The sequence below is a fragment of the Haemorhous mexicanus genome, chromosome 28, assembly GCF_027477595.1.
Source record: "Haemorhous mexicanus isolate bHaeMex1 chromosome 28, bHaeMex1.pri, whole genome shotgun sequence".
NCBI classification, from domain to species: Eukaryota; Metazoa; Chordata; class Aves; order Passeriformes; family Fringillidae; genus Haemorhous; species Haemorhous mexicanus.
Window position 1 is genome coordinate 6,075,905 of NC_082368.1, and position 22,919 is coordinate 6,098,823.

General features: G+C 67.0%; 2 protein-coding genes across 5 annotated transcripts; one reads left to right on the plus strand and one right to left on the minus strand.

The window, feature by feature from the left end:
- Positions 1-2,006: 2,006 nt before the first annotated feature.
- On the minus strand, positions 2,007-12,397 carry SP2 (Sp2 transcription factor). Of its 4 annotated transcripts, none has more exons than XM_059869297.1 (8): positions 12,330-12,397; positions 10,783-10,858; positions 9,140-10,087; positions 7,393-7,696; positions 5,584-5,758; positions 4,660-4,853; positions 2,303-3,432; positions 2,007-2,123 (listed from the first exon to the last, which is right to left on the minus strand). In XM_059869297.1, exons 2-7 carry the CDS (start codon positions 10,843-10,845, stop codon positions 3,332-3,334), a joined length of 1,785 nt encoding a protein of 594 aa, XP_059725280.1. In that variant the 5' UTR covers positions 10,846-10,858; positions 12,330-12,397; the 3' UTR covers positions 2,007-2,123; positions 2,303-3,331. The 4 variants fall into 4 exon arrangements, with proteins under 4 accessions (XP_059725280.1, XP_059725279.1, XP_059725281.1 ...); XM_059869296.1 differs by lacking the exon at positions 12,330-12,397 and adding an exon at positions 10,988-11,866 and having other exon boundaries at positions 10,818-10,858; XM_059869298.1 differs by lacking the exon at positions 12,330-12,397 and adding an exon at positions 10,988-11,112.
- A 6,244-nt stretch (positions 12,398-18,641) lies between these two features.
- On the plus strand, positions 18,642-22,557 carry SP6 (Sp6 transcription factor). The gene is made up of 2 exons (XM_059869527.1): positions 18,642-18,847; positions 21,395-22,557. Exon 2 carries the CDS (start codon positions 21,419-21,421, stop codon positions 22,520-22,522), a length of 1,104 nt encoding a protein of 367 aa, XP_059725510.1. The 5' UTR covers positions 18,642-18,847; positions 21,395-21,418; the 3' UTR covers positions 22,523-22,557.
- The last annotated feature ends 362 nt before the right edge of the window (positions 22,558-22,919 follow it).

A 22,919-nucleotide genomic window follows, 5' to 3' on the forward strand; every position in this document is an offset into this window, starting at 1 on the left:
TCTCAGGATCTCCTCGGGATCTCCTTGGGATCTCAGGATCACTCTCAGGATCTCGGGATCTCTCTCAGGATCTCTCTCAGGATCTTGGGATCTCAGGATCACTCTGAGGATCTCTCAGGATCTCGGGATCTCTCTGAGGATCTCGGGATCACTCTCAGGATCTCGGGATCAATCTCAGGATCTCGGGATCTCGGGATCTCTCTGAGGATCTCAGGATCACTTTCAGGATCTCGGGATCTCTCTCAGGATCTCTCTCAGGATCTCGGGATCTCAGGATCACTCTCGGGATCTCTCAGGATCTCGGGATCTCCCGAGGATCACTCTCAGGATCTCAGGATCACTCTCAGGATCTCGGGATCTCTCTGAGGATCTCAGGATATCTCTCAGGATCACTCTCAGGATCTCAGAGGATCTCAGGATCACTCTCGGGATCTCGGGATCTCTCTCAGGGATCTCGGGATCTCCTCAGGGATCGGCTCCCTCGGCTGGCAGGGAGCGCCCCGGGCCGCAGGCGAGGCCCAGAGAAACAAACGAAAAGGAACAAAAAGGAATGAAAAGGAGTAAAAAGGAGTAAAAAGGAATGAAAAGAAGTGAAAATGAGTGAAAAGGAGTGAAAAGGAGTGAAAAGGAGTAAAAAGGAGTAAAAAGGAGTAAAAAGGAGTAAAAAGGAACGAAAAGGAGTAAAAAGGAGTGAAAAGGAGTAAAAATGAGTGAAAAGAAGTGAAAAGGAGTAAAAAGGAGTGAAAAGGAGTAAAAAGGAATGAAAAGGCACGAAAGCAAGGACCAAGGGCATTTGTGTTTAATTTAAAAGCTCGGCAGCAATAGAATCTATGATACAATGTACACTGTACACAGGGGGCACCGGGAAGGGCAGGAAACGAAACAGGGAGGGGAGGAAAACACAGGGCAGGGAAAGGGGAAGGGGAATAAGGCAGGAAAAAGGGAAATAAAAAAAGGGAAAAGGAGAAAAAAATAAAAAAATAAGGAAAAAGGGGGAAAAAATAAAAAATAAGGAAGGAGAAAAGGGGGGAAATAGAAAATAAGGAAGGAAAAAGGGGAAAAAATAAAAAATAAGGAAGGAGAAAAGGGGGAAAGGAAAAAAAAGGAAGAAAAAGGGGGGAAAATAAAAACAAGGAAGGAAAAAGGGAAAAAAATAAAAAATAAGGAAGGAAAAAGGGAAAAAAAGGAAGGAAAAGGGGAAAAATAAAAACAAGGAAGGAAAAAGGGGAAAATTAAAAAAAAGGAAGGAAAAAGGGGGGAAATAAAAATAAGGAAGGAAAAAGGGGGGAAATAACAATAAGGAAGGAAAAAGGGGAAAAAAGAAAAAAAAGGAAGGAAAAAGGAGAAAAATAAAAAATAAGGAAGGAAAAAGGGGAAAATTTAAAAAAAGGAAGGAAAAAGGGGAAAATTTAAAAAAAGGAAGGAAAAAGGGGGAAAAATAAAAACAAGGAAGGAAAAAGGAGAAAAATAAAAAATAAGGAAGGAAAAAGGGAAAAATAAAAGATAAGGAAGGAAAAGGGGGGGAAAGAAAAAAGGAAGGAAAAAGGAGAGAAAAAAAGGAAGGGAAAAGGGGGAAAAATAAAGGAAGGAAAAAGGGGGAAATAAAAAATAAGGAAGGAAAAAAGGGGAGGGGGAATAAAATATAAGGAAGGAAAAAGGGGAAAAAAGAAAAAAAAAAGGAGGGAAAAAGGGGGAAATTTAAAAAAAGGGAGGAAAAAGGGGAAAATTTAAAAAAAGGGAGGAAAAAGGGGAAAAATAAAAAAAAAAGGGAGGAAAAAGGGGGAAAAAAAGGGGATGGAGTCCCAAAATTGCAAACGAAATTAAAAAAAAAAAAGGGAATTGCCAAGGTTGCTCAGAAATAAAATCTGGGAGAGAGGAACTGGGACTGGGGAGGGGGACCGGGGGTTTGGGGAGGAAATAATTAGAAAAGCTCTCATGATCCGCGGGGGATCGGGCCAGGGCAGTAAGGCAACGGTCGATAGAAAAGGGATTCCCAGGGACAGAGATATTTATAGCTATTTATAGACTTAAATAGAAAGGAGGAATGTGCTCGGCAGCCTGCCCGGGGCCGGCTCCTGCCCCACAGCCTGGGGGGCTCGGGGGGCTCTGGGGGACCCCTGGGCCTGTGGGGTCACCCCTGAGCCTGTGGGGCCACAGCGGAGGGGCTGGGGGACACCCTGGGCCTGTGGGGTCACAGGGGATGGTGTGGGTCACCCCCCAAACCAGTGGGGTCACCTCTGGGCCTGTGGGGTCACAGGGAGGGTCTGGGGGACCCCCTGAGCCCGTGGAGTCACCCCTGGACCTGTGGGGTCACAGGGGAGGGTGTGGGTCACCCCCCAAACCTGTGGGGTCACCCCCCAAACCTGTGGGGTCACCTCTGGGCCTGTGGGGTCACAGGGAAGGGGCTGGGGGACACCCTGAGCCTGTGGGGTCACCTCTGAGTCTCTGGGGTCCCAGGGGAGGGTCTGGGGGGGGTCACAGTCACCCCTGAGCCCGTGGGGTCCCAGGGGGGGCTCTGGGTCACCCCCTAAACCTGTGGGGTCACTCCTGAGCCTCTGGGGTCACAGGGGGGGCTCTGGGGAGGCTCTGGGTGACCCCCTGAGCCCGCGGGGTCCCAGGGGGGGCTCTGGGTGACCCCCTGAGCCCGGGGGGTCCCGGGGGGGGCTCTGGGGAGGCTCTGGGTGACCCCCTGAGCCCGTGGGGTCCCAAGGGGGGCTCTGGGTGACCCCCTGAGCCCATGGGGTCACAGGGGGGGCTCTGGGGGGGTCACAGTCACCCCTGAGCCCGGGGGTCCCAGGGGGGGCTCTGGGGGGGCTCTGGGTGACCCCCTGAGCCCGCAGGGTCCCAGGGGGGGCTCTGGGTGACCCCCTGAGCCTCTGGGGTCCCAGGGGGGGCTCTGGGTGACCCCCTGAGCCCGCGGGGTCCCAGGGGAGGGTCTGGGGGGGGGCTCTGGGTGACCCCCTGAGCCCGCAGGGTCCCGGGGGGGGCTCTGGGGAGGCTCTGGGTGACCCCCTGAGCACGGGGGGTCCCAGGGGAGGGTCTGGGGGGGGTCACAGTCACCCCTGAGCCCGGGGGGTCCCGGGGGGGGCTCTGGGTGACCCCCTGAGCCTCTGGGGTCCCAGGGGGGGCTCTGGGGGGGCTCTGGGTGACCCCCTGAGCCCGGGGGGTCCCAGGGGAGGGTCTGGGGGGGGTCACAGTCACCCCTGAGCCCGGGGGGTCCCAGGGCCGCCCCCAGCCCCGTTTCTGGGGTGCTGGGCGCGGCGGGGAGGGCGGGGCTGTCCCCGAGGTCCCTCCCGGAGTGCTGTGGGGTGGGGCCGGGGCTGTCCCCGCCCTACAAGTTCTTGGTGACCAGGTGGGTCTTGTAGTGCTTGGTCAGGTGGTCGGAGCGCATGAAGCGCTTCTGGCACTGCGCGCACTCGAAGCGTTTGTCACCTGCGGGGACAGGGCACACCTGCGTCACCCAAAGGGACGGCCAGCAGCCTCGGGGGAGGGGGTGACACCCCCAGGACACGGCCCCGCTAACCCCTGTCAGCAGAGACCCCCCAAAATCCTCCCAGAACCCGGGGAGAACCTGCCCAGACCATCCCAGCGGCTCCCAAGGGGCACTGACACCCCCAGGACATGTCCCCTTGATGTCCCCATCCCTTCCCAGGACACCTCTGTCACCAGAGACCCCCCAAAATCCTGCAGTGCCCCCCAGAACCCGGGGAGAACCTGCCCAGACCATCCCAAGGCAGGGGTGACACCCGGGGGTCCCCCAGCCCTGTTTGGGGGAGCTGCCCTGGGAACGGGGACACTCCCGGGGTTTTCCAGCCCCATCAGGGCTCTGCTCCGGGCACGGGGACCCTGCAGGGACCCCCAGATGTGTTTGGGGTGGTTCTGGGGACCCTGCAGGGACGCCCAGATGTGTTTGGGGTGGTTCTGGGGACCCTGCAGGGACCCCCAGATGTGTTTGGGGTGGTTCTGGGGACCCTGCAGGGACCCCCAGATGTGCTTGGGGTGGTTCTGGGGACCCTGCAGGGACCCCCAGATGTGTTTGGGGTGGTTCTGGGGACCCTGCAGGGACCCCCAGATGTGTTTGGGGTGGTTCTGGGGACCCTGCAGGGACCCCCAGATGTGTTTGGGGTGGTTCCTGGGGCACGAGGACCCTGCAGGGACCCCCCAGATGTGTTTGGGGTGGTTCCTGGGGCACGGGGACCCTGCAGGGATATCCCAGCCCTATTGGGGGTCCTGCCCCGGGCATGGGGACCCTGCAGGGATATCCCAGCCCTGCTGGGGGCTCTCCCCTGGCCATCCCAGCCTTACTGGGGGTGCTGCCCTGGGAATGGGGGCTATCCCAGCCCTGCTGGAGGCTCTCCCCTGGCCATCCCAGCCCTGCTGGGGGCTCTCCCCTGGCTATCCCAGCTCTATTAGGGGCTCTCCCCTGGCTATCCCAGCCCTATTGGGGGCTCTCCCCTGGCCCTCCCAGCCCTATTGGGGGCTCTCCCCTGGCCATCCCAGCCCTGCTGGGGGCTCTCCCCTGGCTATCCCAGCCCTGCTGGGGGTGCTCCCCTAGGAATGGGGGCTATCCCAGCCCTGCTGGGGGCTCTCCCCTGGGAATGGGGGCTATCCCAGCCCTGCTGGGGGCTCTCCCCTGGCCCAGCCCCGCGAGGCGCAGACCTGTGTGGGTGCGCGCGTGCCGCTGCAGCTCGTCGGAGCGCGTGAAGCGCTTGCCGCAGAACACCCAGTTGCAGACGAAGGGGCGCTCGCCCGTGTGCAGCCGCACGTGCGCCCGCAGCAGCGACGTCTTGCGGAACGTCCGCCCGCACTCGGGGATGTGGCAGATGTGCTTCTTCTTCCCGGGATCGCCCGGCCTGCGGGGAGAGACAGCCCGTCAGCCCGGGCCGCGGGCTGGGGGGGAGCCAGGCCGGGAGGGGCGGAGCCGGGGGGATGAACCGCTCCGGGTTAGCCCGGGAGAGGCGGATCTGGGGGATGAACCGTTCTGAGATAGCCCGGGAGAGGCGGAGCCGGGGGATGAACGGCTCCGAGTTAGCCCGGGAGAGGCGGAGCCGAGGGGATGAACGGCTCTGAGATAGCCCGGGAGAGGCGGATCTGGGGGATGAGCCACACCCGGGAGAGGTGGAGACGGAGGGACGAACTGCTCCGGGTTAGCCCGGGAAAGGCGGATCCGGGGGGATGAACCGCTCCGAGTTAGCCCGGGAGAGGCGGAGCCGAGGGGATGAACGGCTCTGAGATAGCCCGGGAGAGGCGGAGCCGGAGGGATGAACCGCTCCGAGTTATCCCGGGAGAGGCAGATCCCAGCGGGAGGAGCCGCTCCGGGTTATCCCGGCAGAGGCGGATCCCAGCGGGACGAACCGCTCCAGGTTAGCCCGGGAGAGGCGGAGCCGGGGGATGAACCGTTCTGAGATAGCCCGGGAGAGGCGGATCCGGGGGGATGAACGGCTCCGGGTTAGCCCGGGAGAGGCGGAGCCGGAGGGATGAGCCACACCCGGGAGAGGCGGATCCGGGGGGATGAACCGCTCCGGGTTATCCCGGGAGAGGCGGATCCCAGCGGGAGGAGCCGTTCCCACGGTCAGCACCCACCGCTTGTCGCCGTCCTTGCAGTTGGGGCAGGTGCAGGCCATCCTCCTCCTCTTCTCGCCCGGCTGGATGTCCCCCGAGAGCGCCTGCTCCATCTGCAGCTGGATCTGGGTGGGGCTCAGCCCGCTGATGGTCACGTTGTTGCCGGACACGTTCTGCACCGTCAGCTGCTGCTGGCCTGGGGAAAAGGGGAAAGGGGCAGTCAGGATCCATCCACGCTCCTCCGCAGCAGGGAACAGCCCACATTCACCCCCACATGCAGCACAGCTCCCTCTGCCACGTGCCTCTCCTGGTAAGTCCCTTTTTTCTGAATATACTGTGCGGTTTTTCAAAGTTTTCCAAAAAAGTTGGTTTTCGACCCTTTTAGGGGGGCGGGGAAAAAAAGGGCTCAAAGAGGAAACAAAAAAGAAACTTTGAAAAAACGTGCAATATATTGAGCAAAAAAACGGGACTTACCCCGCAGCCTAAGGGCCGCTCCAGGCTCGGGCGTCCCTGGCAGCCGTGACAGGGGCTGGAAAGAAGAAGACGGGGTCAGCGTCAGCAAGCAGGGCTGGGATCGGGATCGGGATCGGGATCGGGATCGCTGCTCCCAGGGCAGCACCAGGAGGAGGAGGAGGAGGGGAAGAACAAGGGGGATTGGCAGCGGAGGAGCAGAGCAGCAGCGAGGGAGAGCAGGCAGAGCTGGTGGGGAAGCGCCAAGCGAGGGAAGGCAGCAGCGGGGGTGAGCTGAGCCCTGGCCCGGCCTGGGGGAGCTGCCCGCTGTCCCTGTCCCCCTCAGGGGTATGAGGGATGTGATTGAATCTGATCTGATCCAGGGACATCCTGGGGGAGCTGCCCACTGTCCCTGTCCCCCTCAGGGGCACGAGGATCTGATTGAATCTGATCCAGGGACATCCTGGAGGAGCTGCCTGCTGTCCCCACTTCCCTCAGGGGCACAAGGATCTGATTGAATCTGATCTGACTGAATCTGATCTGATCCAGGGACATCCTGGGGGAGCTCAGGGAGCTGCCCGCTGTCCCCACGTCCCTCAGGGGCACGAGGATCTGACTGAATCTGATCCAGGGACATCCTGGGGGAGCTGCCCGCTGTCCCCACGTCCCTCAGGGGCACAAGGGATCTGATTGAATCTGATCTGATCTGTTTTAGGGACCTCCCATCCTGGGGGAGCTCAGGGAGCTGCCCACTGTCCCTGTCCCCCTGAGGGATCTGATCTGATCCGATCTGATCCAGTCTGATCCCGGATAACCCACCCTGGGGGAGCTCCAGGAGCTGCCCACTGTCCCTGTCCCCCTGAGGGATCTGATCCGATCTGATCCCGGATAACCCACCCTGGGGGAGCTCCGGGAGCTGCCCACTGTCCCTGTCCCCCTGAGGGATCTGATCCAGTCTGATCCTGGATAACCCACCCTAGGGGAGCTCCGGGAGCTGCCCACTGTCCCTGTCCCCCTGAGGGATCCGATCTGATCCAATCTGATCCAATCTGATCCCGGATAACCCACCCTGGGGGAGCTCAGGGAGCTGCCCACTGTCCCCACGTCCCTCAGGGGCACAAGGGATCTGATTGAATCTGATCTGATCTGTTTTAGGGACCTCCCATCCTGGGGGAGCTCAGGGAGCTGCCCACTGTCCCTGTCCCCCTGAGGGATCCGATCTGATCCAGGGACACCCTGGGGGAGCTCAGGGAGCTGCCTGCTGTCCCTGTCCCCCTAAGGGATCCGATCTGATCTGATCCAGTCTGATCCCGGATAACCCACCCTGGGGGAGCTCCAGGAGCCCCCCGCCCACCCCATCCCCGTCCAGCCGTGCCCCACCTGCGCTGTTGGTGATGGTGACGGGCACGCCCTGCACCTGCACGCCGTTGATGTTGATGGTCTGCATGGCCTGGGCAGCTGCTGCCAGCTGTGCCGCGCTCAGGCTCAGGATGCCGCCGGCCGGGGCGATCTTGGGCAGCGGCCGCTCCTTGCGCGGGGCCGGCCGGCGGGCGGGGCCGGTGCCGGGGGCGGTGCCGGGGGCGGTACCGGGGGTGCCGGGGCTGCCGCAGGACGGCACCGGGATGGACGAGGCCTCCTGCAGCAGCACGGTCTGCAGCTCGCCGGAGGGGGTCTTGAAGTACACCTGGAGGGGAGGGGGGACACGGGTGGGGCTGGGAATGAGATCCACCGGCGCAGCTCGGGAACGGTGGGGTGGTTTGGGTTTGGGGGGGGTCTGTGGGATGGTTTGGGTTTGGGGGGGTCTGTGGGATGGTTTGGGTTTGGGGGGGTCTGTGGGGTGGTTTGGGTTTGGGGGGTTCTGTGGGGTGGTTTGGGTTTTGGGGGGTTCTTGGGATGGTTTGGGTTTGGGGGGGTTCTGTGGGGTGGTTTGGGTTTGGGGTTCTGTGGGATGGTTTGGGTTTGGAGGGGGTTCTGTGGGGTGGTTTGGGTTTGGGGGGGTTCTTGGGATGGTTTGGGTTTGGGAGGGTTCTGTGGGATGGTTTGGGGTGGGTGGGTCTGTGGGATGGTTTGGGGTTTGGGGTGGGGGGTTCTGTGGGATGGTTTGGGTTTTGGGGGGTTCTGTGGGATGGTTTGGGTTTGGGGTGGGTCTGTGGGATGGTTTGGGGTGGGTTGGAGGGGGCTCTGTGGGATGGTTTGGGTTTGGGATGGTTCTGTGGGATGGTTTGGAGTGGGTTGGGGGGGGCTCTGTGGGATGGTTTGGGTTTGGGGTGGGTCTGTGGGGTGGTTTGGGTTTGGGGGGGTTCTTGGGGTGGTTTGGGTTTTGGGGGGTTCTTGGGATGGTTTGGGTTTGGGGTGGGTCTGTGGGATGGTTTGGGTTTGGGGTTCTGTGGGATGGTTTGGGTTTTGGGGGGTTCTGTGGGGTGGTTTGGGTTTGGGGTGGGTCTGTGGGATGGTTTGGGTTTGGGGGGGTTCTGTGGGGTGGTTTGGGTTTGGGGGGGTTCTTGGGATGGTTTGGGTTTGGGGGGTTCTGTGGGATGGTTTGGGGTGGGTGGGTCTGTGGGATGGTTTGGGTTTTGGGGTGGGGGAGTTCTGTGGGATGGTTTGGGTTTGGGGTGGGTCTGTGGGATGGTTTGGGTTTGGGGGGGTCTGTGGGATGGTTTGGGTTTGGGGTGGGGGGGTTCTGTGGGATGGTTTGGGGTCTGGGGGGTACTGTGGGATGGTTTGGGGTGGTGCTCCCAGCAGGCTGGCTCATCCCAGCCCCAGCTGTGGCACGGGGGAGCCTTCAGGGACACTGAAAAAGCACCTATAAAAACAGCTGGAGCTCCTAAATCCCTGCAGAGGGCAAGGCTGCACTCCCAACCTCCAGAGAATCCTCTCAGCAATGCCTAACCCATCCTCCAAGCTGGGAACAGCTCACAAACCCCCCAGCCCCTAAACCCTGGGTGAGGACCAGAGGGGAACAGGAGTTCCTAAATCCCTGCAGAGGCCAAGGCTGCACTCTCAGCCTCCCCTCAGCAACGCCTAAACCAAACTCCAAACTGGGAATATCTCACAAACCCCCCAGCCCCTAAACCCTGGGTGAGGACCAGAGGAGAGCAGCAGGGAGAGGAGCCCGAGGGGGCCGTACCTGGGTGGGGGTGGGCTCGGCCGCCTGGATCTGGAAGTTCTGGGAGGGTTTCTGGGGCACGGTGGGCAGCGTGGCCGAGGCCGCCTGCACCACGCGCAGCGCCTGCTGCGGGATCTGCACCACCTGCGACTCCTGCTTGGGCTGCACCACCTGCACCTGCTGCACCACGGCGGGCTGCCCCGAGCCGGGGCTCTGCACGATCAGCAGGTTGCTGCCGGCCTGGATGATGTTCTCGGCCGTGGTCTCGATCAGCACCGTCTCCACCTGCTCGGCCACGGCCACGGCGGCGGGCTGCCCGGGGGACCCGGCCTTTTTCCGGGGCTTTTTGCCGCCTTTGGAAGGGCTGTCCGTGAGCAGCTGGGCCTGCCCGCCCGCCTCGGGGCTCACCAGGGCGGGTGGCAGCGTCAGGGTGACGTTGGCACCCCCGGGCAGTTTGACCACGCCGCCCGCTCCCGCCGCCTTCTGCGCCGGGGCTGGCTTGATGGGCACGGGCTTGTGCGAGGAAGAGGAGGGCGTGAGGATGGCCTGGTTGGTGCCTGGGATGATCTGGATCTGGTTAGGCTGCACCTGGATGGTCTGAGCCCCGGCGGGCTGCACCGCCTGGTACTGGATGTTGGAGGAGGAGGAGGACGAGGAGGAGGAGGAGGAGGAAGAGGAGCGCGAGCCTTTGTTGAGCACGGCCGCGTTCTGGATGGCGAAAACCAGCTGTCCCCCGGGGTAGGAGGTGCCCACCTGGGAGCCCTGGATCTGGAAGAGGTTCCCCTTGGAGGACAGGATGCCGATGCTGCTCTTGGCCGAGCCCAGGGGCAGCGGGGCGGGTTTGATGGGCACCAGCTTGCGAGGGGTGGGCTGGGGAGGCGCCGGCGGCGCGGCGGCGGCTTCCACGGCGGGGGGACCGATCTTGCTGCATGTGGCTGCCAGCAGGGCCAGGGGAGAGGGCTGGGAGTCCTGGGGAGAGAGGGCACTCAGTGCCAAGCGCCTGCAGGAGCAGCTAATGAGACAGCCCTGATGGAGGGAGCTGATGGATTACCCTCGTGGGGCGGAATTCCCGCACAACCGAGGCCGGGAAGGATCTTTGGGATTGTCCAGTCCAGCCTGGGGGACACTTTGTCACCCCCAGCATGGCACTGAGGGCCACTTTGTCACCCCCAGGTGACTCCACCACCCTTCTGGGCTGCCCATCCCAATTCCCATTCTTTCTGAGAAGGAATTCCTGCCGATGTCCAGCACCCCACTGCTTCCAGCAGTGGTGACATTTCAAATCCCATCCCTGTGCCCCTAAATCCTTTTAAATCCCATCCTTGTGTCATTAAAACCATCCTAAAGCTCAAAACCATCCTTAGAACCATCCTAAAGCTTCAAACCATGCCTAAAACCATCCTAAAGCTTCAAACCATGCCTAAAACCACCCCAAAGCTGTGGACATCCTGGAAACCTCCTGGATTTCCCCCCGGAACGCCACAGGCAGCTCAGATCCCAAACCCACCCCGGGACACGGGCTGGGAACACCAGGGCTGCTCGGGGAGGAGGAACAGCTCGGGGCTCAGGGCTGGGAAGGAGCCCCGGCGAGGCTCCAGGGGCTGTCCTGCCCTCCTGGCTCCTCCTGAGCCGCGGGCAGAGCCCCGAGCAGGGGCCGGGCTCACCTGGGCGGCGGAGGCGGCGGGCTGCAGGTACTCACTGGGGCTGACGGCAGCAGTGGCAGCCATGCTGTCCCTCGAGCTGTGGGGACAGGGCAGGGAGGGATCAGCTCCTCGGGGAGCCCAGCCCGGGGCTCTGACCCCCGGCGATCTGCCTGGTGCCCCCCAGAACCGCCCCACCTCACACCGGGGGCTGCCCCCCACGCCTCACCTTCTCCCCGGGGTTTGGGCTTGGGTTGGTTCCCAAGGGAAGCCCCCGGGAGAATTCCTGGATTTCCCTCATTTCCTGAATTCCAGCACAGCCTCGGCTGGAGGAGCAGCCCCCCAAAGCTGGCAGAGCCCAACTTCAAAGCAGGTGTGCCCAGAGAACCAAAATCTCCCCAGTTCCAGCCCAAAATCTTCCTTTTCCCAGGGTGAAATCTTCCTGTTTCCACCCTGATATCTTCCCATTCCCAGCCCCAAATCTCCCCGTTCCCAGCCTGAAATATCCTCGTTTTCCCAGGGATTTTGTGCGGCTGTTCCCTCCCTTCCATCGGAATTTAGGGCAGAGCTGAGCTGAGGATCAACAGCCCCGAGCGCGAATCAGAGCGGGGCTGAGCCGGCCGGGGAGGAGCCGGATCCCGGCCAGGGAGATCCCGTTTTTCTGGAGAAATCCCATTTTCCCGGAAAAATAAATGGGGATGTTAAGGCAGGGAAGCCCGGTGTGATCCCTCCGTGTGTTTCCCACTCGTGGTGAAGCAGAGCCCCCGAAATTTGGGAACCATCCCAAATCCCTCCAGGGAAATTCGGGAATCATCCCAAACCCCACCAGGGGAATGAATCCCAAGGAAACGAATCCCATGAGGAAAAACAGCCCAAATCCCATCGGGGAAATGAATCTCATGAGAGAAACTTGGGAATCATCCCAAACCCCAGCAGGGGAATTTGGGAATCATCCCAAACCCCACCAGGGGAATGAATCCCATAAGAAAATTTGGGAATCATCCTGAATGAATCCCATAAGGGAAAACAGCCCAGATTCCACCAGGGGAATGAATCCCCTCAGGAAATTTGGGGACCACCCCGAATCCCGCGCGGAAATTCAATCAATCCCCCGGACTCCCCAGCCCCCTGAACCCTCCCAGCAGCCCCAACCCCGATCCCACCGGGGACCGGATCCCCCGAGCGGACCCAGCCCGAATCCTTCCCCAGACCCCCCCAAATTCCCGCCCCAAATCCCCCCGAACCGGGGGCGGCCTCCCCAGACCCGCCCCGACCCCGCTGCCCCGGGAGCACCCCCGGGACCCCCCGAGCATCCCGGGACCCCCGGGCCGGGATGAGGCCGCGACCCCCGAGGGCCCCCCGGGCTCCCCCCGCGCCGCCCCCGCCGCTCCGGGCGGTCCCGGGGGAGGCGGGTCCCAAAGGCCGGGCCCGCCCCCGACCGGGCCCCGCTGCCGGAAGCGCCGCCCGCCCGCCGGGCGCCGGGGGAGGGCGGCTCGGGGCGGCCGCGGGCCGCTCCCCGCCCCGGCGGCCCCGCAGCGGCCGCGGCCCGGCCCCGCTCCCCCCGCACTGACCGGCCGGGGGCGGCGGCGGCTCCGACCCGCTCACGGCGCCATCTTCCTCCGCCGGGCACCGCCCTGCTGCGCCCGCCCCCCGAGGGGGTCTGGACCAATCGCCGCCCGGCTGCTTTGCGAACTGGCCAATGGGCGGTGAGATGGTGGAGCGACTGCCAATCCACGGAGGGGAAAAGGTTGATTGGCAGCTGCGCCGAGCAGTAAGGCTCGTGATGGAGGGATGGCTCCGCCAATGGTCGCGGAGTTCTGTGGTGACGGACGGCAGAGGAGAACCAATGGCAGGCAAGATCTCTGGTTGACAGTACAGACAGCCAATGGGCGCAAGCCCAGCCTGTGGCCGTCGCTGTTTGATTGACAGGCCTTCAGGGGGCGGAGTTCCTTGCGGGCGGGACCCGCCGAAAACACCCCTTTTGATTGGTTACAATAATTTGATTGACAGATATATGAATCAATGGAAGGCGCGATGCGCAAGAGCTGCGCTTGCGATTGGCGGAGGGGGGAGTCCGAGCAGCTGAAGCTGGATGACGTCACGGGGACCCCGGCGGGTGGGGAGTCCCGGGGATCCCCCTCGCCCCCCCCCCATCAAATGTGGCACGGAGGAGATCCGGGGGTCCCGGGGGGGATCCGGGGGTCCCGGGGGTGATGGCACCCCCGAGGGACCCCAGCCCTTCAGGGAGGGGGCACCGGGGGTTCGGGGGGGTCACTGCGGAACTGGGGGTGCCCCCTCAGCGGGATGGGGGTCCCCAGCCCCTCACAAAAATCGGGGTGCTCGGGGGGGTTCAGTGTCCCGGAGGGGATCGGGGTTCCCTGAGAGGATGGGGGTGCCCATTCCCATGGCAGATTTCGGGGGTTCAGGGCGCTTGGAGGGTTTTGGGGTGTTCTAGGCGCTGGAAGGGATGGGGGTGCCCATTCCCATGGCAGATTTCGGGGGCTCAGGGCGCTTGGAGAGGTTTGGGGGCGTTCGGGCTGCCAGAAGGGCCGGGGATCCCCCATCCCCTTGCAGATTTCGGGGTCCCCAAAAGCGACGGGGACCCCCAACCCCCCAAACACCGGGGTGTGTTCAATGTCCTGCAGGGGGTCACCCCCACCACCCCATCCCCCCTTTTTTGGGGGTCCCTCACCCTCCCCGGGGTCCCCTCGGCGGTGCCCCGCTGGCTCCAGCCCCCACGGGCCCGGCAGCTCCCGCTGGAGCCAAATAATTGCCCGGTGCTTTGTTGTGCCGTGTCTGTGGCCGCGGGGCCTCCATTTGTGGGAAGCTGCCGCGGCCAGCGCCTCCCTCCCCGCCCTCCCCGCTCCGCCTTTACTCGCCCGACCCCCGCCCCGCGCCCCAAAAACCCCCGCGGGTCCCCCCGGCCCGCGGCCGTCCCGCGCCGGGCTGGCCCGGGGGGGTGGCGGGCTTGGGGACACTCGGGGACACCGCCGGGGGCACCGCGGCTCCGCAAAGGCTGCGGGGGCGGCGGGCGCGGGGCTGGGTGCCCGTGCTGCGCCCCGTGTCCCTGTCCTTGTCCCCTGTTCTGTCCCCATCCCTGTCCCTGTCCCCGTCCCTGTCCTTGTCCCCTGTTCTGTCCCCGTCCCCATCCCTGTCCCCGCTGTCCCCCCGTGTCTCTGTCGCTGTCCTTGTCCTGTCCCCAATCCCTGTCCCTGTCCCTGTCCCCATCCTTGTCCCCATCCCTGTCCCTGTCCCGCTGTCCCCCCGTGTCCCTGTCCCCTGTCCCCATCCTTGCCCCTGTCCCCTGTCCTCCCATGTCCCTGTCCCCGCTGTCCCCCCGTGTCCCCGTTCCTGTCCCTGCTGTCCCCCCGTGTCCCTGTCCCCATCCTTGCCCCTGTCCCCGCTGTCCCCCCGTGTCCCCGTCCCCGCTGTCCCCCCGTGTCTCTGTCGCTGTCCTTGTCCTGTCCCCAATCCCTGTCCCCATCCTTGTCCCCATCCATGTCCCTGTCCGCTGTCCCCCTATGTCCCTGTCCCGCTGTCCCCCCGTGTCCCTGTCCCCATCCCTGTCCCCCCGTGTCCCCGTCCCCGCTGTCCCCCCGTGTCCCGTTCCGGGCCGGTTTCCCCGGGCCGTGACTGACAGCCGTGCCGGTCGGGCTCAGATACGGCGGAGAGATTAGCACGGGACTAATTAAAGCTGCAATTAGAGCTGGCGTTTAGCGCTGCCCCGAGCCGCCGGCCCCGCGGAGCCGCGGTCCCGACAGCGATGGCGAGGAAACGCCGCCTGCGGGCACGGCCAGCCCCGGCGCGCTGCGGGCAGGGCAACCCCGTCGCGATAATCGCGATAGAGATCTCCGCCAGGCTGGCAGCGGGCCCTGTCCTCGGGCAGCGAGTGGGCAGCGCCCTGCCAGCTGTGCCAGCTGTGCCAGCTGTGCCCCGGGCGCGGGGCTCCGTCAGCGTCACCGCTGGAGGACGGGGGGGGGACACGGGGGTGTCCTAGCGGGGATTGGGACATCCCCGTAGGGACCGTGACACCCCTGTGGGGACTGTGACACCCCCTTGGGGACTGTGACACCCCCGTGGTGGCTGTGACACCCCCGTGGGGACCGTGACACCCCCCCTAGGACCGTGACACCTCCATGCGGGCTGTGACACCCCCGAAGGGCTGGGACACCCCCGTGAGGACTGTGACACCTCCATGGGGGCTGTGACACCCTCGAGGGGCTGGGACACCCCCCCTAGGACTGTGACATCCCCATGGGGGCTGTGACATCCCCCGTGGGGACCGTGACATCCCCAGGACTGTGACATCCCCGTGGTGGCTGTGACACCCCCGTGGGGACCGTGACACCCCCCCCTAGGACCGTGACACCTCCATGCGGGCTGTGACACCCCCCTAGGGCCGTGACACCCCCCGGGACTGTGCCCACCCCGCAGGGCCGTGCCCACCCAGCGCCACCACCGTCCCCTCCTCACCTGGCACGGTCCCCGCCGTGCCACCTGCAGCAGTCCCGGGGTCCCCCCCGGGCTCAGCAGGTCCAAGGCCACCCCCGCGTCACCCCCGGGCCCGTCTGGGCGTGGGGCCCCCCCGGAGCCGCGGGGAGGATCCGGCAGCTCCGCCTGTCCCCGTCTGGGGCCCCGCGGCCACCCCCGGGCTGTCCCCTCGGGACGGGGCGACCCAGACGGCGCAGCCCCGCGGCAGAGCCCCCCCGGGCACCCCGAGTGCGAGAGCAGCACCCACCCGCGGGGGAGGGCGCGCAGGGACGTGCTCGGGGACAGGGATGAGCTGGGAGCCACGTGGGGCACCCCGGGACACCCCTGGGACACGGGGACGGTGACACGGGCGCGCTGCCCTCTCCCATTTCTTTGGTGGCCCCGGTGGGAATCGCCGCCTGCCCGGGCCGGGGGCTGGCAGGGGCTCGGCATGTCCCCTCTGTCCCCTCAGAGTGCCACCGGGGCTGGCAGGGGCTCGGGATGTCCCTCTGTCCCCTCAGAGTCCCATCGGGGCTGGCAGGGGCTCGGCATGTCCCTCTGTCCCCTCAGAGTCCCATCGGGGCTGGCAGGGACTCGGGATGTCCCTCTGTCCCCTCAGAGTCCCCCGGGGCTGGCAGGGGCTCGGCATGTCCCTCTGTCCCCTCAGAGTCCCATCGGGGCTGGCAGGGGCTCGGCATGTCCCTCTGTCCCCTCAGAGTGCCACCGGGGCTGGCAGGGGCTCGGGATGTCCCTCTGTCCCCTCAGAGTGCCACCGGGGCTGGCAGGGGCTCGGGATGTCCCTCTGTCCCCTCAGAGTGCCACCGGGGCTGGCAGGGACTCGGGATGTCCCTCTGTCCCCTCAGAGTCCCCCGGGGACATCGCTGTGCCGCTGTTCCTCCGCCCACCTGCGACTGCGGGGACCGGGAGGTGACCGTCCTACTCCGTCCCTCTGTCCCTTCATCCCCATTTCCCTGGGGACAGCGCTCACCCCAACCCCCAGTGCCACCCCCTGCCCGACCCTGCCCTGTCCCCCTCCCTGTCACCCACCGAGGGCCGTGTCCCCCCCACGCCAGGCTCTGGGGACACCCCGAGGTCCCGCTGCAGTTTGGGGGAGCACCGACCCCTCCTGTCCCCACGGAACCCCCCTGTCCCCCCTCTGTCCCCCCCCCCGAGTGGAGGCATTTGCCTCTTGCCTTATAATTTATGCAAATGAGCTCTGTAATTAGCAGTAATTTCAAGGCACGGCTCGGGGTTTCAGGCACTCACTGGCGAGAGGAGATCCCCCCTGGGGTGCGCCGTCCCAGCTCTGCCTGGGGGGGCTCCAGGAGCCCCCAGACCCCAAACCCTGGTGCCCCCAGTCCCCCCAGTCCCCCCAGTCCCCCCAGTCCCCCCAGTCCCCCCAGTCCCCCCAGTCCCCCAGTGCCCCCAGTGCCCCCAGTGCCCCCAGTGCCCCCAGTGCCCCCAGCCTCCTCCTGCTCCCAGACCCATCCCAGCAGGACCCCACCCAGGATCTGAGTTTTGGGGTGGGTCCGGAGGGTCCCAGGGGGGTTTTGGGGTGCGGTGCTGTGGGGTGAGGGGCTCGTGGCCCTCCCAGGTCCCCGTCCCTGTCCCCACGTGTCCCCCACACCCTCCCACCCTGCAGCCCCTTCCTGGAGCGGGGAATGGCCGGGACGGGAGAGCCTGGGAGCGTTCTGCACTGGGAGCACTGGGAGCACTGGGAGCGCTCACTGGGAGCACTGGGAGCACTGGGTTCGCCCCATTCCTGCACAGCCAGAAACCCCATCAGCGGCTTTCCCGCCCCTTCCCATCCTGGGGTCCCCCTGGCAGGATCCCCCTCCCCAGGGCAGGATCCCCCTCCCAAAATCCCCATCCCAGTGTCCCATCCCTGTGTCCCCATTCCAGTGTCTCCATCTCTGGTCCCCATCCCGGGTCCCCACCCCTGCTCCCCATCCCAGTGTCCCCATCCCAGTGTCCCCATCCCAGTGTCCCCATTCCAGTGTCCCATCCCAGTGTCCCATCCCGGGTCCCCATCCCAGTGTCCCCATCCCGAGTCCCCATCCCGGGTCCCCACCCCTGCTCCCCATCCCGGTGTCCCCATCCCAGTGTCCCCATCCCGGGTCCCCATCCCAGTGTCCCATCCCAGTGTCCCCATCCCAGTGTCCCCATCCCGGGTCCCCATCCCAGTGTCCCCACCCCAGTGTCCCCATCCCAGTGTCCCCATCTCAGTGTCCCTGTCCCCATCCCAGTGTCCCCATCCCGGTGTCCCCATCCCCTCCCGGAGCGCGGCCGGGCCGGGCCGCGGGGCCGCGCTCAGCCCACCCGGCCGCCGCGTTTCGGTGGCGGCGGCGGCGGAGCCGTCCCTGCTGGGATGATGAAAACCAGGAGAGTTTTCCCCGCGGCCAGGGCGGAGCTCGCTGCGCCCTCCGCCCGGCCGGGCGCTCGGCAGGCTCGCCGGGAGGTGCGGGCTCCCACGCGCCAGCCGCGATCCCGGCGCTGCCAGCCCCGTCCCGGCTCTGCGGGGCCACCGGCGCCTTTTCCCGTGGGACTTGGGGACCCGGGGACTCGCGCCGTGCCCACCGGGGTCCCCAGGGGCTGCGGGGCCGCCAGCCGGGCGCAGCGGTTGGAAATGGGGACACGACGCGCCGGTGATTAAGTGGCTCCACTGGCCGCGGTGTTGTCACCCGGCAGCTCCCGGGGTTTGTCCCTCCCGGCAGCCTCGGGGGGGACACGGCAGACGGGGGGGGTGGACAGCCCCGGCCGAGCGGGGACAGGCTCAGCCAGCGCCTCCCGGGCGTTTTTGGGTGGCCCCAAATCCATCGCGGTCACGGTGGGTCCTGTGTCCCACTCTCCCCCTCCAGCTCTGACCCCAAAATCGTCCCCTGTGTCCCCTCCCCCGTCCCATTGATCCCACACAGAACCGAGGGGCAATGGGGGGCACTGAGCCCCCCACGGGGACAGGTGACATCCCTGCGGGCAGGAGCAGGTGGCCACCTCTGTGTGTCACCCCCGGTGCGGGCACACGGAGCCGGGGGTCCCCCGGGGGGTGGCAGGAGGGGGGCGGCCACCCCTGTGTGTCACCCCTGGCTGCGGGGACAGGTCCGGGGGTCTCCGGAGGGGGTGGCAGGAGGAGGGGGCGGCCACCTGTGTGTCACCAACGGGCGAGGGGGAACAGCTGGAGGGGGGTGGGGACAGAAGGGGAGCCCGGGGGTCCCCGGGGGGGTGGGGGGTGGCAGGAGGAGGCGGCCACGGGCGCGGGAGGGAGGCGGTTGTTGCTTTCTTCTTTAATTACCCCCCTGTTTGCGGTGTCTGCTGCGAACTTCCCGTCCCCTCCCTCCGCTTTCATCCGCCGGATCCTGAGACCGGAGCCGGCTCCTGTCAAGCGGCGGGGCTGCGGCTCTGCCTCCAAGGGTTAAAATCACCGGGCCGGGGGTGGAGCTGGGCGGGGGGGCGGAGGGAAGAGCCGGCCGCCGGGCTGGGACCCGGCCATTCCTGCTCGCCCGGCCCAGTGGGTGCCCCGTCCCTGGGGAGCCGCGCGGGTCCCTCGGGGTCCCCTCGGGAAGCAGCGCCCGCGCCACGCCGATGAGGACGGACCCGCCGGGCCCTCGCCGCCGCTAGAGCCGTACGTAGCCCCGGTGCCGCGGGGATGGGACCCCCGGGATGGTCCCGGGGACGTGGCTGCCCTGACCGACGGCAGGGACGCGGCCGCGGCCGCTCCGGCCCCGGCAAGTCCCTGCTCGCCACCCCGCCGCGTCCGCTGGCCACCGAGCCCCGGGGCTCCCGGCGCCGCCGCCTCCCGGGACGCCGCGCTCGGTCCCCTCGCCCCAATCTCCAGCGCGGCCCCCTCCCCTCGGGACCGCGACTCTTCCCGTGGCTCTGAGACCCCTCGCGTGGCGCCGTGTCCTGCGGGGGGCTGCACAGGCTGGACCCCCCCCCGCCGCCACCGGTGCGGCCCCGTTGTCCTCCCGAAAAACCCCCGGGGAGCCCCGCCGCGGCTCGGGGGGGACAGTCCCGAACCCACCGCACCCCCCGACCCCGCAGCGTGCCCCCGGCCCCGGGGCATCCCCCGGGACTCGCGGCATCCGCCCCAAAGCCGCGGCATCCCCCGAGCCCGCCCCCGTGCCCCCCGTCGGGGCTCCCGGTGCTGGGGGCAGCGGCGCCCGCCCGGCCCCGCCGCGGGGCGAGGCACCGGCGGAGCTGGGAGACGGGGCCGGGCCGCCTGTGCCCAGCCCGGGCCGTGACTCACGGGACGCTTCAGCCGCCGCTGCCTCAGTTTCCCTGCGGTGAAATGGCCAACGCGTCGCTGAGCCCCGCCAGGGAGGGAGGGAGGGAGGACGCTGGGGGCCCCTGGGGATTTTTGTCATCATTCCCGGATGGAAAAATGTCCTGGGAGGCTCCGTGCCCGGCTGGGCAGGCCCGTGCAGGGGGGTTCTCCCAGCGCTCCCCCCGTCCCGCTCGCCGCCCTTTCCCCGGGGTTGGGGCTGGGCTGGGGGGTGGAGCCGCTGGTCACGGTGGGGCCGCTCTGGGGGGTCGCTGGGACCCCCGAGCGGGGGAATCGTTGGGATTGGGGCGTTCCAGGAGAGCCCGTGCTGGGTCCGGTGGGGTGGGAGCGACCCCGGAGCGCTCGGGGGTCCCTCCCCTCCCGCGGGGGGCGGGGGGATGTCCCTCAGCCCCCAGATCTGGGGGTCCCGTCCGTGCCAGCACCCCAAAGGCCCCTGGGGGCTGGCACTTCGTGGGTTTGACCCCGATTCGGAGCTCGGGGGGAGCTGGGTGGGGGGCTCAGGACCCCCCCCGAGCCCCGCTGCGGGTGGGAGCGATGGTCCCGGCAGTGCCAGCCCTTCCCCGAGCCCACTCGTGTCCCCAGGAGGCAGGGACAGTCCCCAGGGCTGGGGTGGGCAGAGCTGAGCCCCCACGGGGCAGCAGGACCCCAAAATCTGCTCAGCTGTCGCCCCGGGGGGCTCACCCTGCCCCCAGCTCGAGGCCGAGCCCCACCTGTGTCAGCACAGGTACGGGGGGGTCACGTCAGGGGCATTTTGGGACCCTCCCCAAACTCCCACCCGGATCTTTGGGGTCCCCCTGCCTGCCCGGGTGGCGCCTGGCAGGGGAAGGCGGTGTCCCCACGCAGCCGAGGGGTCTCCAGCACTTTGGGGACCCTGGAATCACAGCGTTGGCACCGGGGGTCCGCTCGGGGGATCCCCCACCCCAAATCTCCCAGCACCGAAGGGTCTGTCCCTGTCCCGCGCGGGCTCTGGGGGTGGCCGGGGCAGGGGGATGGTGACGAGTGCGGCCGGGAGGAGGGGGTGCAGGGAGGGGGGTCCCTGCCGCCCCTCACCGCGGCGCCGCTGGGAAGCCGGGGGGCGGGAGCGGTGGCGGCAGGTGGATTTCGACACCGGGGTGGGGCCCGTCCCCGGCCCCGTGGGGTTTGCACAGCTCCCGCTGAGTCACGGCCGCCCTGCTGCAGGCTGCGGCTGCCCGGGGGTCTGGGGGTGCCGGGTGCCCCGGGGGTGCCCCGGGGCCGCGGGGGAAGCCGGCCCGAGCGCGGTTCAAAGCGCTGCCGGGGGCTCGGCCCGGGGCTCCGCTGCCTCATCCCGCTGCCAACCAGCCCGGGGGTGCAGCCCCCCCAAAAAACAGCCGGAGGGCTCCCAGCTGGGCCTGGCCTTGGGGCGGGAGCAGAGGGGGGTGAGGCTTTCCCAGCCCGGCTGGGATGCGGGAGAGACAGGTTGGCCTCCCTGCCGTGTCCCCTCCGTGGGTTTGGGGATGCCACCTTCGTCCCCTTGGGGACCCGGGCAGTGTCGGGGGACGCAGTCCGGGAGGTGACCGAGCAGATGTTGGAGGTTTCCTCGGAATTTGGAATTGGACACAGACCCCTGGAGGCTGCAGACGTGACCAAGCGGCGCCGGGGGCTGGCACAGGGTCGGCAGGAGGCGGGGACGGGTGTAAGGGGTGTCCCCCCCGACTGGTGCCACCATCCCGGTGTCACGGCGCTGTCGCAGAGCAGCGCAACCCCCCCGGTGGGGGCCCAGCCACCCCCAAGCCGCGGCTGCCGGGCGCTGCAGACGCCGCCGGTGCCGGTGCCGGTGCGCGCGGGGACGGGGGGTGCGGAGCTGCGCCCCCCCCTCCCCTCACAGCTCTTCTCCCCCCTCCCCGCCCGCCCCGCTTGGCCCCGCAGGTCCGTGCGCGCCGCCGCCCCGCGATGCTGACGGCGGTCTGCGGCTCCCTGGGATCCCAGCCCTCGGACGCGCCCCGCGCCTCCCCGACCCACCTGGACCTGCAGCCGCTGCAGCCCTTCCAGCCGCACGGCCCCGCCGCGCCGGGGGCCCCCGACTTCGCCTCGCCGCTGCCGCCGCCCGAGCTGCCGCTGCCGGGGCCCGACGACGCCGCGTTCGCCGCCGCCGGCGCCTACGAGCCCCATGGCCCCCCGAGGTTAGAGCTGCCCCCCGACGGCCCCGCCGCCCCCGGAGCCTACGCCAAGCTGCTGCCGGCCGCCCCGGACATGGCGCATCCCTACGAGCCCTGGTTTCGGCCCCCGCACCCCGGAGCCCCCGGCGAGGAGGGCGGAGGCGTCAACTGGTGGGACCTCCACGCCGGAGCCAGCTGGATGGAGCTGCCCCCCGGGCAGGGCGGGGGGCTGCAGGTGCCCGCGCACCCCGGGCTGCCCGCGGGCCTGGGCGGGTACGGCGGGGCCGAGCACCAGCTCTGCGCGCCCCCCGCCCACCTGCTGCCCCCGCCCGCGCAGCATCTGCTGGCGGCCGAGGGGGTGAAGGCGCTGGAGGGGCCCCCGGAGCCGCGGGGCCCGGAGGGGGAGGGCGGGGGGCGGCCCAAGGGGGCCCGGCGGGCCGTGCCCAGGGGCGGGGGGCAGGCGGCGTGCCGCTGCCCCAACTGCCAGGAGGCCGAGAGGGGCGGCCCGTGCCCCGAGGGGGCGAAGCGCAAGCACCTGCACAACTGCCACATCCCCGGCTGCGGCAAGGCGTACGCCAAGACCTCCCACCTGAAAGCCCACCTGCGCTGGCACAGCGGCGACCGGCCCTTCGTGTGCAACTGGCTCTTCTGCGGCAAGCGCTTCACCCGCTCCGACGAGCTGCAGCGGCACCTCCAGACCCACACGGGCGCCAAGAAATTCTCCTGCCCCGTCTGCGGCCGCGTCTTCATGCGCTCCGACCACCTGGGCAAGCACATGAAGACGCACGACGGGGGCAAGGACGGGCCCGAGCCCGAGGGCAAAGGCGCCGGGGACCCGTCGGCCGCCAAGGGAGGCAAGAGGGAGCCGGAGGGGGGCACGGCCGCCCCCACAAACTGAGCCGCTGAGCCCCGGGGGGGGCGCGGATGGATGGATGGAGGTGGGGCGGGGGCCGGGGGGAGCCTTCGGGGCCGGTCTCCGAAGGGGTTTGGGGCGGGGGCGGGCGCAGGGCGGGCACCTTGTGCCGGGAGCGGTGGCCGGGCCGGGGACGGGCCGGCGCTGGGGAGCGCCGCAGCCGGAGCTGCCCCGCGGCGGTTTCACTTGTCCCGCTCCCGCTCTCCCGCCCCGGTTCTCCCTCCCTCCCTCCTCCCCCCCCCCCACTCATCCTCCCCCGGCTTCCCAAATCTTTTTTTTCGGGAGGCTGCTGGCAGGCGGCGGGGCTGTTTGGGAGGAACATCAATGGGAGCCGAAGGAGCAGGAGCTGCCCGGGCACGTCCAGCCCAAAGGGGAGGAAGGA